The 17,494-nt window shown below is 42.3% G+C and overlaps 1 protein-coding gene across 9 annotated transcripts in view; it reads left to right on the top strand.

Annotated features, from left to right (window-relative positions):
* The window catches only part of LOC133420633 (protein phosphatase 3 catalytic subunit alpha), a 96,662-nt gene that overhangs the window by 57,285 nt on the left and 21,883 nt on the right, over positions 1-17,494 (top strand). For 6 of the 9 annotated variants that reach the window (XM_061710375.1, XM_061710376.1, XM_061710373.1 and 3 more), the window contains exons 7-11: positions 4,875-4,952; positions 5,755-5,849; positions 12,484-12,609; positions 13,698-13,769; positions 15,304-15,330. In XM_061710375.1, coding sequence (XP_061566359.1) covers positions 4,875-4,952; positions 5,755-5,849; positions 12,484-12,609; positions 13,698-13,769; positions 15,304-15,330 — 398 coding nt within the window. The remainder of the gene's footprint in view (positions 1-4,874; positions 4,953-5,754; positions 5,850-12,483; positions 12,610-13,697; positions 13,770-15,303; positions 15,331-17,494) is intronic. The other 3 variants (XM_061710377.1, XM_061710381.1, XM_061710379.1) reach the window with 1 other exon arrangement.

The following is a 17,494-nucleotide window of genomic DNA, read 5'->3' as shown; positions in this document are numbered from 1 at the left end:
AGTCACACCGAAGGAGTTTTCTTTCAAGTTCTCTCATATCTTCTTTTTTTTTTAAATGCCATCTAATTCAAGACACTGATTCATTAAAGGTTCAGCGTAAACATGCAGGATTAAATATGTTTTCTGATTGACTTCTTATAGCGCTGAACCAGCTCATTAACATATGTGTCTTGTTGGTTGACTATTTGACGACGGTTTGAATCCAGAAAAAATGTATTATTCGTGTCAAACATCACCACAACCTGTCTACATCTACTGCAGGAAAAGTATTTCTAATTTGTTGGATCCTATAAATAAAACATTAACCTCACATTTGCATCTACTAACATAACTTGATTGCGTTCAGTGGTTAAGATTGTAAAGTTATATACGTTTTCAGAGAGAAAAGCAACAACCATTTAAATGAATTTTCTATTGTGAGCCTTCCTTCTCATGACACCCCCCCCCCTTATACATTTAGATGCCATAAAGCTGCATAATGACACACTCGGCCAGAACTGCAGTCATTATGAAACCTCTGTGTTGTTTTTTATTATGTAGGAAGAATCGTGTCTAATAAAAAAAAGAAGAAAAAAAGGAAAAAGGGCCATTTAAAAATCAGCAAGTTTTGCTGTGCTGCATTTTCAAAAGAAAATATATAGTTTGCTTTTGATTGCACCATGTGGGTGTTGTTCATTGTCACGCTGTGATGTTGCAGGGGGTTTGAGCTGCTGTGAGATGCAGTTTGCTTTCTGAATAGTTAACTAAAGCACAGAGGTTCGGCTTTCAGGGTGTTAAAGGTTTCTGGTTTTACCCTGTAAGTCCACCTCTCTGCGCTGGAGAAAAAAATGAGTAGGCGGTGAGGCCAATCCAAGAAGACTGATGCTCCATCATACCCCTTTTCCACCAAACCGGTTCCAGGGCTGGTTCTGGGCCAGTGCTGAGTTTGGAACCGGGTTTTCTGTTTCCACTGATAAAGAACTGGCTCCGGCCCAGAAAAACCAGTTCCAAGGTAGCACCAACTCTTTGCTGAGCTCGAGGAAAGAACCGCTTACGTAAGCGGAGGGGGTGGAGTTATTAGGACCAACGGCAATAGCAAGACTGCGAGACTGAGACATTTTCAAATAAGCAACAAATGAATATGTATGCAGCGAAGCAGCAGTGGTTTCTGGAGGAGACGACCTCTTTTAGAGATATGATCCACCGAGGTGCTACGTGGGCCAAGTCCTATTAGAGCAAATACGTTGTTGTTGCTTTCACGCTAACCCAAACGCAGCGACATAACTGACGTTTGCAGCGATGTCATGACGTGGCTCCCCTTAGCGCCCGAGCTATGAAAAAGCAAACCGGTTCTCAGCTGGTTCCCAAGTTGAACGAGTTGCGAACCAGCACTGGAACCGGTTTGGTGGAAAAGGGATATCAGAGACATGGTTCCAGAGTAGTGGCAGCTTGATGTAGAGCCTTTTTTTTTTTTTCTTCTATTTTCTATTTTTTTTACAGTTGGGACGCTGTTCTGTACAACATTCCAACATCGGTCAAGATTAGGGATGGGAATTGTTAAGAATGTATCTGTAATCGTCAATCTACCGTCCTTCGCAAAGCAGTTATCCGTTTGTACAAACCCAGCAACGGTCAATTTGGATTTAACCGTCGAGTCAATATACCAAACGGTGTATCCCGCTGTAAAAGTCTGAGGGCAGATCTGCAGATATTTTGGGTTCGGCTGAAGGACCTGGGAGCAAAGCTAACTATGATTGAAGTGCCGTAGGCGCGTTCCCGAGGGCTTGCTGAGTGACATGGCTACACTCTGTACGAAGGAAAACGGACTTCAAAACTGCTCTTCAGAAACCAATCGGTCACAAGACCGAATGTTTTGTCCATTGTTATATACAGTCTATGGTTGCACATGGCCCTAGTATTGTGCTTTTTCGTGAAATATAACCAAACGTCAGTGCATTTCTGCCTCCATGTCATGTTGGAAACAGTCTGAACCAAAATATGAAGCGTGTACGTGACGTCATCACGCAGATGTGTCAGACATTGGCAGAACCGTTAACCGATCTTGATTCCCATCCCTAGTCATGATAAGTAACCATAACCTCAACTGATAACTGGAATAATATCCCGAATCCTAGACATGTTGATAAGAGGATGGGGAATGTGAGAAGATTAACTTATTTAACATTTACAGAAAGATGCTGCTTATTAGGGGCGGGCAAAAATATCGATATGGCAATATATCGCGATACTTTTCCAGCCGATTCAATATCGATATTCAAAATTTGAATATATCGATTTTTTTTTTTATTTTTATTTTTTTTATATATATATATATTTTTTTTAAATATTTTTTATCCCCGATTTTTTTCCCATTATATCACCCAGTGCTCCTACCTAAGTGACAGTGGGTACTGGGCATTGCCACTCTCTACCAACCCTGGGAGGGCCCTGCACTGAGCTCAGGTTTTATTTCACGTTTTATTTCATTTCATAATTTATTTTTTATATAACACAATTGCCTGTCCTTAAAAAATGAAAAATAATGGACAGAGGTTTATTTATTTATGGATTTATATCTATACTGACTGATCACTGTGCCTGTCCTTGGTTTTAGTACCCATCTTTCTTGTGTTTATTATCATTTGCCACATAATTAAAGCAACCTCATACTAAATTTAATGTTAATTTCATATGATGTAAATAATATGAAAAACATATACAAATATGTTGTAACTTTAGCTTGTATAGTTATAATAAAACATTGTTTTGACTCAGTTTGTCCCATGAATTGTCACTATAATCTGATGAACGTGCAACTCAGATTTTAAGATCCATCACTATCATCTGATGTACATATATACAACTTGGATTTTAAGATGTGTAATGCATTTTTACATTTTTCGGTGAACTATGTAGAATATAATAATCGGGATATCGCATAATCGGGATATCGCAATGTGTATCGTATCGTGGCTCAAGTATCGTGATGCGTATCGTATCGTGAGGTCCTTCCCAATACCCACCCCTACTGCTTATCTTCTAAAAGTCTGTTATATGTCATCTTTTGGGGAAGCAGCATCAAAGCAAGTCACTCAAAAACCCTGAAGATCTGATAAAGAAGGCATGCTAAAATCTGAGAACCGAAAACTTTAACTTTTTGTGGTCGCAATTGTGAAAGAAGCTTCAGAATTAGGGCCGCTGTCACTCTCAGCAGGGAGGCGGGGCCTCGCCCAGATGTTGTAGCTCATTAGCTACTGAATGATTCGGCGCCTTGCGTCAAAGTCAGAGACCCAGAAACCTGCTTGTCACGGTCATGGAGAACCAACAAGTGGCGGTGACTTTCCCGTCCCTTCCTTATGATATATGATATCATTAATGACAGTATGACAACTTACCTGTCAACGCCGGGCACCGAGTCATTCAGTAGCTAATGAGCTACATCTCAGCTCCACAAAACATCCTGATGTCCAGTTAGGTTTTTGATCAGTCAGAGCACTCGTCACATGTCTGTCTGCCATGATAATAGTGACATCAAGGCGTTTAAGTGAAGAAATACTGTTGACCCATTACTGGCCGTGCCATTTCTCCGACTGTGAGCAGAGGAAGTCTCCAGCGGAGGCTGCTGCTGCAGGAGCGACGCCAGCGGAGCTGGACGCTCTGAGGCCTCGGCTCTCTGTAGTTTAACTGCTGGCAGGACGGGTCTCGCTCTCGCTGCTTCCACATCAGCCTGTGCATAAAACACGCTCTAAAGCTCCCCAGTGGTAGCTTCTTTTTATTTATTTTCTTAAGAAGTCTGACAGGAATAATGTCATACTTAACAATTTTCACTCTAAAAAGAAATGTACCATTTGAGACGGATCACATGTACCGATCTTAGACTGTAGTTTTTAAAGTAATGTTCAGTATTAGGACAATCATATCAAAATCAAAATCAGAACCAGAATCAGAAAGGGGTTTATTGCCAATAGGAATGGGCAATATTTTACCGTTCACGATATACCGTAAACAAAATTCCTCACGATAAAAATGTGTCATCTCGCGGTAAAAACGATAAATTCCCGTTTATTATGTTTTTGTGTAAAGCCGATTTAAGGTTCTGCGTTAAATCCACGCACAACGTACAGGAAGGAAGGAAGGAAGGAAGGAAGGAAGGAAGGAAGGAAGGAAGGAAGGAAGGAAGGAAGGAAGGAAGGAAGGAAGGAAGGAAGGAAGGAAGGAAGGAAGGAAGGAAGGAAGGAAGGAAGGAAGGAAGGAAGGAAGGAAGGAAGGAAGGAAGGAAGGAAGGAAGGAAGGAAGGAAGGAAATGAAAGAAAGAAAGAAAGAAAGAAAGAAAGAAAGAAAGAAAGAAAGAAAGAAAGAAAGAAAGAAAGAAAGAAATGAGCCAGAAAAAGAAAGAAAGAAGGATAAATTCCTGTCGATGACGTTTTTGTGTAACAAACATAGCGGATCTGAGAGCGAGATAGATTTATAGTTACAAAGGTGGAGTTGAATTGGTATTTTTTTTATCGTCATTTTTATGGTTATCGGGATAAATGCCAGAAATTATCCTGATCATTTTTTTAGTCCATACCGCCCATCCCTAATTGCCTAGTTTGTAAACACACACAAGGAATTTGTTGTGGTGATTGGTGCAATACAATAAAAATAAAAATATAAAAACAAACAAATATGTAGAGATAAAATAAGAGATAGAATAAAATAAAATGTATGTAATTGACATCTTCGATGACCTGCAGTAGGTCTCAGAAGAAATTTAGTTCCAACTTTTTGTTTGTCCTCTGAAGACGATCAATAATACCTATGACTTACTCGTTATTTCTATTGATTGTCTTTTCTGGGGCTTACAGGGATCTTTCTTGATGTATAAGTGAATTACATGTCTCTCTCTCCAACAGCTACCCTGCAGTCTGTGACTTTCTACAACACAATAACTTATTATCTATCATCCGGGCCCATGAAGCGCAGGATGCCGGGTGAGTGTCGTCCCCCCCTTCCCAATCACACCGTCACACAGCACCGAGATTCGGAGCAGGGTATTAGGAGGAAATCTTCCCTGGTATCGGCGGGTTGTCTTAAGCCTGTCTGGAGGGGAGGTTTAGTGCAGTGTGAACTTTGAGAGGGGTCCTGTTAATCCCAGAAATGAAAATGAAGCCGGCATGGGGAGGGAGTCGGCCAGATGTGAGGCAGTGAGGGTGACTCATGCAGATGTGGTTCAGAGCTCACAGCTGGCCGACCAAATGACGGCCCACAGTGCAGCCGCTGCAGCTCTTTATCAAGCGCAGTGGCAAATATCTTTGAGAATGAGCTCTCGCTGACGCTTGAAGCCAGTATTCCTTTGAGCACGGTTAAGGCGGCGGGAGGCACGGCGCAAACTTGTTTACCACTGCATTCCCTCAGCGGGGTCACAGGGGACAACTCACCACATCCCAGATGAGACTCCTTCCCCACGACGCCTCAGACCACACGTGCATGTTTTACCGGGTTTCACTTCCACCCGGCAAATACAGCGCAATTTGTTTTCACCCCCAAACTACACTTTGTTCAGAGGTAGGAGTTTTAATGATGTAATGGATCAGTGTCATGCCAAACCCGCGGACTTATTCCACCTGCAACGCGGGGATTTGCCTTTCCCGAGGGTCCAGCGCATCACCTGGAGGCAAACACGCATCCAAACTGATAACAAGAAGCCATTAAACCCGTCACTGATGTAATCTTGTGCCGGCGGCTGAATTGCTCTTATATTAACCGATCCTTCTCTTTTGGACGTTTCACCAGATATCGCATGTACAGAAAGAGTCAGACCACTGGGTTTCCATCCCTTATCACCATCTTCTCAGCACCTAACTATCTAGATGTCTACAACAACAAAGGTAAGGAGGAGGAATCGGACATCATCAGCCTGCGCTGGCTTGTACCAAGGACATGTTCATGACTTAATAATAATAATATTAATAATATTATTAATAATAATAAAAATAATAATAATAAAAATAATAATAATAAATGTCATTTGTAATGCACTTTTCATTAAACTAAATCCCAGATTGACCTGCCTCAGGGCCGCCAGTGGTTTCCTGTTTGGAGCGCTGCCCATTTGGGATTTGTCCAAAATTTGGTGACAATATTGCATTATCTTAAAACCTCTATTTTTTTTGTACTTATCCCATTAAGACACAACTGCTGAAGAAAAAAAAAAAGGGCAAATGTAATTAATAACATCATGAATGGGTTCGCTTGTGTCGGCAGCAGACATGGCTCATGGGCACGCTTTCACAGAATGGAGCCAGTTGTTTTTCTCCAAAACAAAATGCTTCAGATTGCGGCAGTTTGTATTAGATCAAATATGATAAGAGCTTCATATAAATGTCAGATAAGGCACTTATTTGTAACTAAAAGGATTTGGCAGCATTATATTTGCATGCCATCTCTGAGGAGAAAGCTGAGCTTTGGTATGGAGCGGCACACGTGCGGACGCGCCGGGCTCCAGAGGAGCTCGGCGTCGGGGAAGCTTCACAACAATGATTCTGATCTACTCCAGAAGGGAGCTGGTGTGAGGCGAAGTGGCCTGGTGCCACTTCGCTTGGCACCTGGCGGAGGGGCTGTGCTGCGCTACTGTGCCAATGCACCAAGACAAGCTCGCCATTGTGCTGTGAGTCAGCACTTTCGCCTGCAGAACAGCGAGTGTCTGCTGTAACTGCGGGGGCACGTTGGGAGCAGGAGAGGCGAGGCGAGGCGGTGGGCAAACCGCAGGAAATGGAAATGGGAAGGAAAAAGCGATGGTGCTAGCACACACTGTTTTGCAATTCATCTTGTGATGAAATGCCATAACACTGCAGCGTTGCCGGTGTGAGAACGCCACACAGGAGAGCAGGGGGGGGGGGGGGGGGGGCTGCCCCTTTCTGCTTTCCTTCTGGCCCATTTTCCCCTCCGATAATGTGAGCTGGGGTTGCATTTTTGTACCTCTTTTCCCCCCGTGTGCTGCTTCCATGCCTCCTTTCCTGCACAATACAGACAGAAACAGCGAGGCACTATCTGGGTCGTTGTTTATTATTAGGGAACCGTGTCGCTCCGTGCCAACTAATCTTCCTATGGCTCGCAGTCAACCCAACACCAGTACAAACAAACAAAGTGATGCCAGCTGCATATTGTTTTTAGTTTTGGCTACCAAGCTCTCCCCGAAAATCATTTGCGTTTGTCAATTTTAATATGAACCATGCCTCGAATGATCTCGTATGCAGCTTATTTTAGCCGTAACTGGCCCGCCGTCAGTAGATAAAATGTTTCCCAGAGGGGGGCTGCTTATCAGAGGCATGAACTCGGCTGTTTGTTTTTAGCACCGACTTAATTTAGGCATAAAGATACGGCTCACCCAGCAGGGGTATTTCTCTCTTGTTTCTCTTAGAACTCCCTATATGATCAACTTTTTTCTCATACTATGACTTCAAATACTGCAATTTTTTCGCAGTTACACCATTTTATGGAAATGGCCAGCACAGTCCAGTCGGTGTGGTTGATACTCCTCGCTTCAGTCACGTAGGTGGGGCTCATTGGGGGAACCAGAGCCTCTGTAATGAATCGCAATGCTCATAGTTTGGTTCTGGAGCTCGGAGCCCACTGAGCAACGCCCCTGTGATTGATGGCCAGTCAAGTGGGCACATAAATCTCAAAGGAGAGGGAGGAGGCATCAGCAGTCCCCATCAATCCTGCGCTGGGGAGTCGGCCACGCCGGCCAATGAGGCGTCTCCACGTGGGAGAAAGAAGTAGCAAGAGATGGTCCTTCTGTCACCGAGGAGGAGGTGAAAGTGAATCGGACTTGCAGCTGAGTCAGAGCAATCAGCTCAGAACGATGCAGAGGACGAGATTCTCTCTGAAGCTTCAAGACGCCAGCCGTCCTCATGTCAGGCGTTGACCTGCTGCCCATCACTGCTCTGACCTCTGCGCCCCGTCAAGTCAAACAAAAACAAACCAAAAAAAAAAAGAAGTAGGGCGACACTTTTGAATTTGGGAGGCAAGATGTGTTTAAATCAAAATGCTGCAGCAGTGATTTGGCAGTTTTCACTGTTTGATCTTTCTCTGAGTCCTGAAGTGACTGCAGCAGCAGAAGGGAGGGAGGCGATGGAGGAGGATAGAGGCGTAGTTGGCAGCCGTGCTCGCAGGGTATTACTTGCGGTTTTGTATTAATGGATTTTTTATTTTTTTTGTGCTGTGTCATTATTGACTGTGTCAGAAAGCCAAGAACGAATCCTGACGGCTCAGCTGCTCGACTGGAGAAGAGACGGCGATGTTGCCAGCGAAGGATTGATTGACTCGAGCCGTCTCAGGTTGCCGTTGTGTGGTATTGTTTATGGACGAGATCAAAACACGAATGGAACCCGAAGGAGTGGAAACCTGAATGAATAACAGGGCAGATCCCGTTGCCCGATGAAAGCATCGCTCAGAGACGTCACTCTGGCTCGCGGTGCAGACCGGACAGGTATCACTTTATACTCCATTTCCTCCCTCCAAGTGAAATGGAGTGGGAAGATTGGCTCCCGGCCTCGCCGCTGGGATACGTAGCGGGATAGAAGCTGGGACGGTGACGACGCCAGCATAGCGGGGAACTCGTCTCTCCCTCCTCGTCACTCGTGTCAGGCACGAGGGTTACCCGGCCTGCAGATGCTCATCCATCTGCCGTCATTCTGGCCACTTCTGAGCCTTCCTCTGGTTCTCCGTAAACACGTTACAAAACTCCCCATGTTGTGTCAGAGAATGACAAATGAACAGCATATTGCTGTGTGGAGAGAGGGGGGGGGGGGTATATTTGTAACAGACTGTAAGATTCAAATCATTCCTATTGAATTTCATTTCTGGCGCTAGGTTTTTCCATTCTTAACGTGGCGAGACGTGTCGTATGCTTGCAACCTTTTGCATTTTCAGAACTCTGCAAGCTGTGTTGGTGCATTGATTCAGTTCTGCAGGAACGTAACTCCGTTATGATACTAGGCCATGCTTTTGGGTGCAAGATCCCGGTTACTAATAATAAAGCAGTATCCTCGTGCACACGCTGAAGCTGGGCAATATGAAAGTGCTTCTTTCCAATAAGAAAATGTTTTAAGGCCCTAATACTTCGAAAGAAAGAGGCACAATTTTCAGCGAGAACGAAAACGTTCTCATCAATTTGGTCGCCTTAAAAGGAATAACAAAGCCTCCACAAAGTGTCTAAATGCAAATAGACAGCCGTCCACACATCTGCTGCCGTCGAGAAGTGGAATACTGAGTGTAATGAACCAGGAAAGTCTAAACGCCTGCCTTGGAGTATACGCACCAAGTGGAACTTTAGGCATTAGAGACAGCTATGCCTTCAGTATGAAGTGTCGGGGAGAGACAGTGGGAATCTCCCCACGGTCTCATAGCAGATTAAACACTCCTTGTTGCCGGGGAAACCGGCTGGAGGCACTCCCTTATAAATAATTAATGAGAGAGCGTCTTGCAATATCTCTGTTAGCATTGCAGTAGATTCTGGCCGAGCCGGCGTGTGAACCAGCACCTGAGCAGCAGAGACCTCTAGTGGCTGTTATGCAGGGATGGATGTCACACACGAGCCAGCACCTTCAACCTCCTAGTATTTTTGTATTAACGAGTGTACTGATAGCCAAAAGGCAAACTGTTACTGTTCTCTTCTGCGGTATAATATTTTTGAGCTTTGAACGACTCGGGGTATTTGTTTTTCCGCGAGGGGGAGGTTGTCGTGGGGTGTCTCTGTTCCTTTAAAGGGAATCTGATGTGAAGGAGCGACAGCAGGGGAGCTGACCTTCTCCCCCTGCTCTGCCGGTTTTCCCCCTGTGGGCTTCCATGGCTGCATTCAATCAAGTGCCTCAACGATGTTTATGCAGTGTGCGGTGTTTATGCAACGGCTGCCCACGTGTGCGACTGCCTGCATGAACGCCCACGCACATGGATAAACACCCACCGCTCCCTCTGACTGAAGTGTGTCGGAGTAGCACAGGGCTCCGCTACATTAGTAATGAAAGTGTGCGGCTGTTACCATTAGGACACATTTCAGTTTTGCCCCCGGAGGACGTGTGTGTGCGGGGGTGTCATGGGTGACACCAGTGGAATGTAATGGTTTGCATCACGTCACGCACCAATTTGACCGTGTTGTTGCTCCGTGCTACGGAAGCCCATATTTAGCAAAAAATTATTTTACATTTTTAGTTGTTTATTATGGTCATTCCTACTCATTGAAACACATATGTACAAGACGAGGGACAGCTTTTTCACATGGTATTCACTTTGTTGAATGGCTTTATATATGCTTTCCTTACCTGAATGACGTCCTCACTAAACATTTGAAAAGCTGTGGTGTCTGGTTTTGTATGTTTCCTTTCTTTATACAAGTTTTACTGAGGCCTGGAAGTTGTGAAATGTTTTTATGTTGAGTTATTGGAAGTTGTAAAACGCTCATTTGTTGAGTCGCTGGCAGTTTGGGGGAATTACCGCCACCTTGTGGCCAGAGTAGTGTATTACCACCAGGTTCTCCTAAAAACATAATAATTGCATCTCAAGACGATATTTCAGTTTGAGTATTCCATAATCCTCATCCGTACCTACAACATGCATTGTCATGTCTTACTAAGGCCGCTGAAGTACACGGATGTTCTCAAAATGGGGCGAACCCCAATTTGTGTTGCACCTGTGTTGTTGTTGTCTTGTGTGTCGTGTTGGTGGCGGCGCTGCCTGGATGCCGGGTTAGGTCTGCTATTACTCGGCCTGATGCAGGAAAGTCCCCCACGGTGACCCAGCCGCGGTGTCTGCTTTCCCCAGACTGCCCTTGTGTATTAGAGACGCAGGGGCTTCTAAATACAGCACGGATATATTTATGTCTGGCAGCTCTCATGTTTGCTTCTACACCCACGTTCACGCTGCGCCCCAATCAGGGGCGAGGTCACGCTGGGCATACCATGGTCAGTGTGTGGGAAGTAGTTTCTGTGAGCACCGATGCCATGTGATACTCATCAGGTGTTTTGTGGAGAAAGATTTAAAGCACAAACGTCTCCAGGTATGAATGCGGTAGCCGCGGAAACGGATGCTGTCAGCACGAGTTAAACACACGGCTCATTTGTTGCGGTTCTGTCTTTTGACACATCCTCACTGTGTACGGCAGTTTAACCACACCCCTGTTATGTGATCAACACAAACATTTGAAAAATGTAAAGCCACCATGCGTGGAATTTTGTGTGGGCGTTGCAGCAAACTGTGATTACAGTAATGATTTTATCGACTCGTTTTCTCGCCAGATTGTTGGACTTAAATCTCTCTGAGTGAGGTGAGTGAAGATGCGTATGGAAATGTTTACCGCCGTGTTAAGTGATTTATTTCACATGAGTACATCTCTTTTGGTCTATTACCCATTTGAAAAGTGCAAGGAGAGCTGAAATGCGGCACCGTGCGCTTCTGAGATGTTATTTATCAGACGGGTCTCCCCAGCTGGGAGGCAGGTGCTGAGTTTCCGGGAGGTGGTTTTCAAACGTGTCAATTGTCAAAAGTATGATGGAAAAAACATTTTCACATTTGCTGGATGTGACATTTGACCACTTGTAGGGCTGGGCGATATGGACCAAAAGTCATATCTCGATATTTTCTAGCTAAATGGCGATACTCGATATATATCTCGATATTTTTTCTGTGCCTTAATTGGGGTTTCCCCCAAAGCATTATAGCATAGCATCTCTGTTAGCTTCATTTTTTTCTGAGGCAAACCCTTAAAAAAACAGTCAGTTTTAATACAAAGCCTCGTGCCAAATGACACACAGGTTCCTTTATTAACAGAGGTCTGCACAATATCAAAATGTATAAAACAAATGAAATAAAAATAAACTGCCTGCATATATAGAATAAAATGCTTCTTGAATAAAATAAAACAAATATCCCTTTCCTGCATAACAATTAAATTAAAATACACTGAGCAATTAATACAAGGTAGACAGTAACAGGCAGACTTTTCCACTGAGGTTGACAGTTGTGCAAATAACAAAACATTTGTGCAAATCTCAAATAAAACATTCAAGTCAATTTGTCACAAAATAAGCTATATCAAAATCATTAAAAAAAAAATGTAAAAAAAAAAAAAGATTTTTTTTTTTTTTTTTTAAATCGATATAAACGATATTGTCTTGTACCATATCGTGTTTGAAAATATATCAATATATATTAAAATCTCGATATATCGCCCAGCCCTAACCACTTGGTTGGTCATGTGCGGCCTTCATCTTCTGTTGACTGTTTTCACAACTGCGTCCACGGCAGTCTACAGATGTTTCCATCCGTCTTTTACAAAGTTGAGCTCTTCTTCTTTGTTTTGAAAAGAAATCTCGCAGGATGAGATTCTAGGAGAGTGATTTTGTTAATATTGTAATTCATATCAATGAAAATTCATATTTTTGTCCTTTTCCATACATAACTCCTAACATAAAACACTTCTCCAAAGGCTTACTTTGTTGATTATCTCTTCTCACCGCTCCACAGCGGCAGTGCTGAAGTACGAGAACAATGTGATGAACATCCGACAGTTCAACTGCTCACCTCACCCCTACTGGCTGCCCAACTTCATGGATGTTTTCACTTGGTCCCTGCCCTTCGTTGGCGAGAAGGGTGAGTGTTGGCACACACGTGTTGATTACACCAGAGGAGAAAACATTCAGCCCAGGAACATAAATTACATTTTGTTTGCACCACTGACTGGTAACGTGTTGGTGCCGAAAGTGGTTTTGAGAAGTGTCGTGGAGACGCTCAATGCAAAACTACGAGGACTTAATGAATTCAGTCATGACTGCACATGATTTATGTGCAGGAAATGAGCAACTGCAGTACATACTGTAAGTTATATACGTTGGAGATGCTCAAAGTCGGCAAGAAACACAACGGTGTCATTTCAAGTGCTCCAACTGAGCAGTAGACAGTCAGTAGCCAAATGACTTAGTATATGGACAAGAAACAACAGTATATAAGAACCAAAACAGTCCAATAGAGAGGTCACCGCTATTTATTTAACCAAAATTAAGCAACAAAACTAATGGATTTAAAAAGTAACAGGCTCAGTGAGGCCTGTAGGCTGTGACTCAGCTCTTGTTTTATTATTACTCTGATTTAGGGGTAATTTGCTGGGATTTCTCCTCCTTCGCAGATTGGCAACTGTCCTGAACTCTCCACCTGTGAATAATCTTTCTCCCTGTAAATTTGAACCCTCAATATTTTCAGAGTTGTTTGCAATTAGTTTCTAAACCTTTCCAGATTTATGTGCAGCAACGATTGTTTTTCTAAGCCGTTTGCTTGGCGTGTTTGTGTGCACACTCCTAAATGCTCCAGACCTGCAAAATATGTCAAAATATCAGCTTGTATAGAAGTCTGCACACCTGATGATTACCTCATCAAAGATGATGATTAGCAGCATCTGGCTGCAGATTAATCTCCTAAATCCCACGAAATTACGTATGAAGGTACATAGGAGGTGTTTTTTTCTTCCTTTTTGGTTTACTTCTCCTTAAAGAATTCTAAAAGATTCTACATTTGTAGTTTCTTCAGAGGCTAGGAGATATAAAGATTAGATGACAAATAAACAGAGAAATTTGTGTTGTTTGGTGTTATTTTTTTCTGCTCATTTACAGTCTGACTCAACACTTTGCCCACATACTTTGGGGTGTATTAAAAATGATGGCGTCTGTCTGTATTTTCCTCCACAGTGACTGAGATGCTCGTGAACGTTTTGAGCATTTGCTCCAACGACGAGCTGACGACTGACGAGGAGCTGGACGGTAAGAACTGCGGCGTGCGGTTTTTGATGCAGTTTGTCCTCCGTCCACTAGAGGGAGACCTTTCATTCTTTAAAAGCCTGATTACATAAAGATAAACTGTTTTTACTCATCGCAGTTGTCAGAAATCTCTGAAATTCCTAGATTAGATCCCAGTTAACTTTCTTCTTTCTTTCAGTTTATTAGAGCTTTTAAAGCCAGTTTTAACTTACATGTCTTGCTTTAAAACCGAAAGCGTTGAGAAAGTTTAAATGCGTTTATTGTACCGTACTCTGTATCAAACCCTGCAGTCAGACAGTCTTTACTATTTTTAATCATCCTGTAACAGTGGCAGGTTTGATTTATCTCTGGTTACAGACTTATCGACAGTACGATGAGCAGTTTTCCTCTGCCTGCGCCGGCCCTCTTTCCCAAACAGGAAATGATCTCATCCGGTTCTTTTTTTTTTCCCCCTCCTTCTGACTCTCACAAAAGGGTGCGGTGTCAGGATGTGGCCAGATTTGAGCCACATCTGAAGCTTTTCTTGATACTTAAGCGTAATTGCAATTCATTAAGCAATTAGAAAACAAAAAAACAATGTTCAAGTGTAAATTCTCAATGCTTTTGTCAGAGGACAGAAGATTCTGAGTTTATATATATATATGTGTGTGTATATATATATATATATATATATATATATATATATATATATATATATATATATATGAAGGGTTCGTTTTCTCATATTTCCAAAATAATTTTTATTCAAATGGAAATTCTTCTAATAAACTTCCAACCGCCCATTTAAGATTCGCCTTCTGCTATTAGTACCAGAAGAACTCAACATCTGGCTTTTCAGAAGCTGCGATCGATTGCAGATGTAGAAAACTAAATTGAATTTACACTGATTTCGACACGTGCACAGCTCTCTGTATCTATTAGCCGTCCTCTAACTTCCCTTCACGCTTCATCATCTCATTGCTTCAGTGATTTTAGTTGATTCTGCATATTTTCTCATTTCTTGTCGTCGCTTTGTGTCTCCTCATGATCTAATTTTCCGCTTCAGTTTGCAGCCATTCCACTGTTTTTTTTGTTTTTTTTCTTTTATCAGTTTTCACTGTTGACATTTGAATTGTTCAATCATCTCTTTCTCACTCATGATCTCCCTTTGCAGTGCCCTTATGATCTGTCATAATCTTTTCGTTGCCCTGCTCTTTACCTGTTATTGTTGCCATGGTTTCCAGTTGCCGTCACATTGATTTTTCTAGCCTCACCACATTTTCACATCTTTCTTGGACATTCTTCTCTCCCTCTTTCTCTCCATGTCTATCCAACTCACGCTATAATGTGTTCACTCCTTTGGTTTACTCATCTAATTTCTGTTTTTGATGTTTTCCAGAGTTTTGTGCTCAAGGCACGGCTTTCCTTTTACACTTGTCGTGCTTTCTTGCCTCTTATTTCGCCCCCTTCTCCTCCACATCATCTTTCATTCTGCAGCCACCCTCTGATATCTCTGTCCTTTCTCTTGTCTTCTCTTCGGGGGGTGTTTCATGAGAAGGACAGCTAATATATCCCCCCAAAAAAGGTACAATCACTAGCTACACTGGTGTGCACAGCAATGCTTAGACTGTTGCTTGCCGTCTGTAAACTAACATCACTCTTAAAAGCACCTTTTAGCTGTTTCTCCTGAATATTTGCGTCAAAGTCGAGACCTGTCAGCTGGGTTTCAGCTTCTTTTCTTTTTGTATTTAACAAACACAAGAACAAAATAAATGTTTTTTTAACTTGAATTCATTATTAAGTCAAATATAGAATTTGATGCCGGCGAAACACAGAGCTGAGAGAGAAGTACCGTATTTTCTGGACTATAAGCCGCTACTTTTTTCATAGGTTTTGAACCGTGCGGCTTATACAAAGGTGCAGCTATTCTGTGGATTTTTCTTCCACCGCTCGGGGCGCTCTAACCGGAATTAGAATCAAAACTAAGACAAAATAAATGCAAAGAAAAATACACTACTTCTTCTTTAGCAGATAGAAGTAGAAGCAGATTTCAAACAGATAAATAGATAAATAAATACTGGTTATTTTCTCTTGGTTCTGTCCCGTTTTAATCAGCAAAGTTGCTGCCGTGTTAAAAGACACTGTTAGGAAAGGATCTATTTAGGTACAAACATACACATCATTTACAGTTCAAAATCTTTCTGTACATGTAGTAAATATCTAATCTATCAACATAGATATCTGCGGCTTGCATATCTTTTTTTTAAATAGAGCAGGTGCGGCTTGTATATCTTTTTTAAATTCTTTTTTAAAAATAGAGCGGATGCGGCTTATATGCGAGTGCGGCTTATAGTCCAGAAAATACGGTAACAAAAACACTGATGCGAGTGACGACACCTGTTTCAGAGATCCTTCGTGACCAGTGGGGCCTATGACTCTTCTGAGGCCCCCGTTGAGAATCAGTGCCATGAAAGACGCCTAACAAACAAAATGTATTATTATTATTATAATTATTATTATTATTATTATTATTATTATTAAATCACAGCATTGACGATTCATGATGTGAGGTCCACATGTGTGGATGTCAGGTCTTAAGAGGTTAATTTGGACATCAGGTACCTCACTTGGTTGTGCACCATAGATGAGGGGTTACTGCCCTCGTTCAGACGGTCCAGGTTCCAGTCCCAGACTGTGACTCTTTGCTGCGTGTCTTCTCTTCGAGAGATCTACTGTTTCACAAAATAACCGGGTGTCTGATCTGAAGGAGCCCCTTTCTTCCACACAGTCCCCCCTAATGTCTCTGGTCACTGTGCTGAATAACTACCTGCAAAAACATAAATAAAAGTTTGTACCTGGTTGTTCACAAAGAGTGGTGATGCTCTGTTTCCTCAGTTTCCTCCACGTTGCTAACGGCAACGCAGTTCTCTGACTATCTAGAGCAGGGGTCGGCAACCCAAAAGGTTGAAAGAGCCATATTGGACCAAAAACACAAAAAACTAATATGTCTGGAGCCGCAAAAAATGAAAAGTCTTGTATCAGCCTTAGAATGAAGACAACACATGCTGCATGTATCTGTATTAGTTATAACTGGGGGAAGATTTTTTTTTCATTATGCACTTTGAGAAAAAAGTTGAGAAAAAAGTTGAAATGTCAAGATTAATGTTGAAGTACAATGTTGAGAAAAAAGTCAAAATGTCGAGAAAATAGTCAAAACTTCGTGAAAAAAGTTGAAATGTTGAGAAAAAAGTCGAAATGTCGAGATTAATGTTGAAGTAAAATCTTGAGAAAAAAGTCGAAATGTTGAGATTAAAAAGGAAAGAAAAAAGGAAGAAAAAAAGGAAAAAAAGAAGAAAACGAAGAAAAAGGAAAAAAAGAAGGAAAAAAAGAGAAAAAAAGGAAAAAAAAGGAAAAACATTTTTGAAAAAGCTCCAGGAGCCACTGGGGCGGCGCTAAAGAGCTCTAGAGCCGTGGGTTGCCGACCCCTGATCTAGAGCAACGTTGAGCGATAAAGTTCATCGTCAGCCTGTCCAACCGGTCTCTGCCCCTCTGACCTCTGCAGTTGAAAACCTGGTGGTACTTTTATTTATAATTGATTTTTTTTGTCAGCCTGGCTGACAGTAGACTGTAGAATGTTATTAACAATTTCCAAATTATTAAAAAAAAGTGTAATGAGAGGTAATGTAACATAATGCTCTCTTTTTTTTTTTTTTTTTAAAGATTTTTTTGTGGCTCTAGTGGCCCTTTAT

The sequence above is a fragment of the Cololabis saira genome, chromosome 20 (genome assembly GCF_033807715.1).
Source record: "Cololabis saira isolate AMF1-May2022 chromosome 20, fColSai1.1, whole genome shotgun sequence".
Taxonomy (NCBI): Eukaryota; Metazoa; Chordata; class Actinopteri; order Beloniformes; family Belonidae; genus Cololabis; species Cololabis saira.
This window is presented reverse-complemented; position numbering and strand designations above follow the sequence as displayed.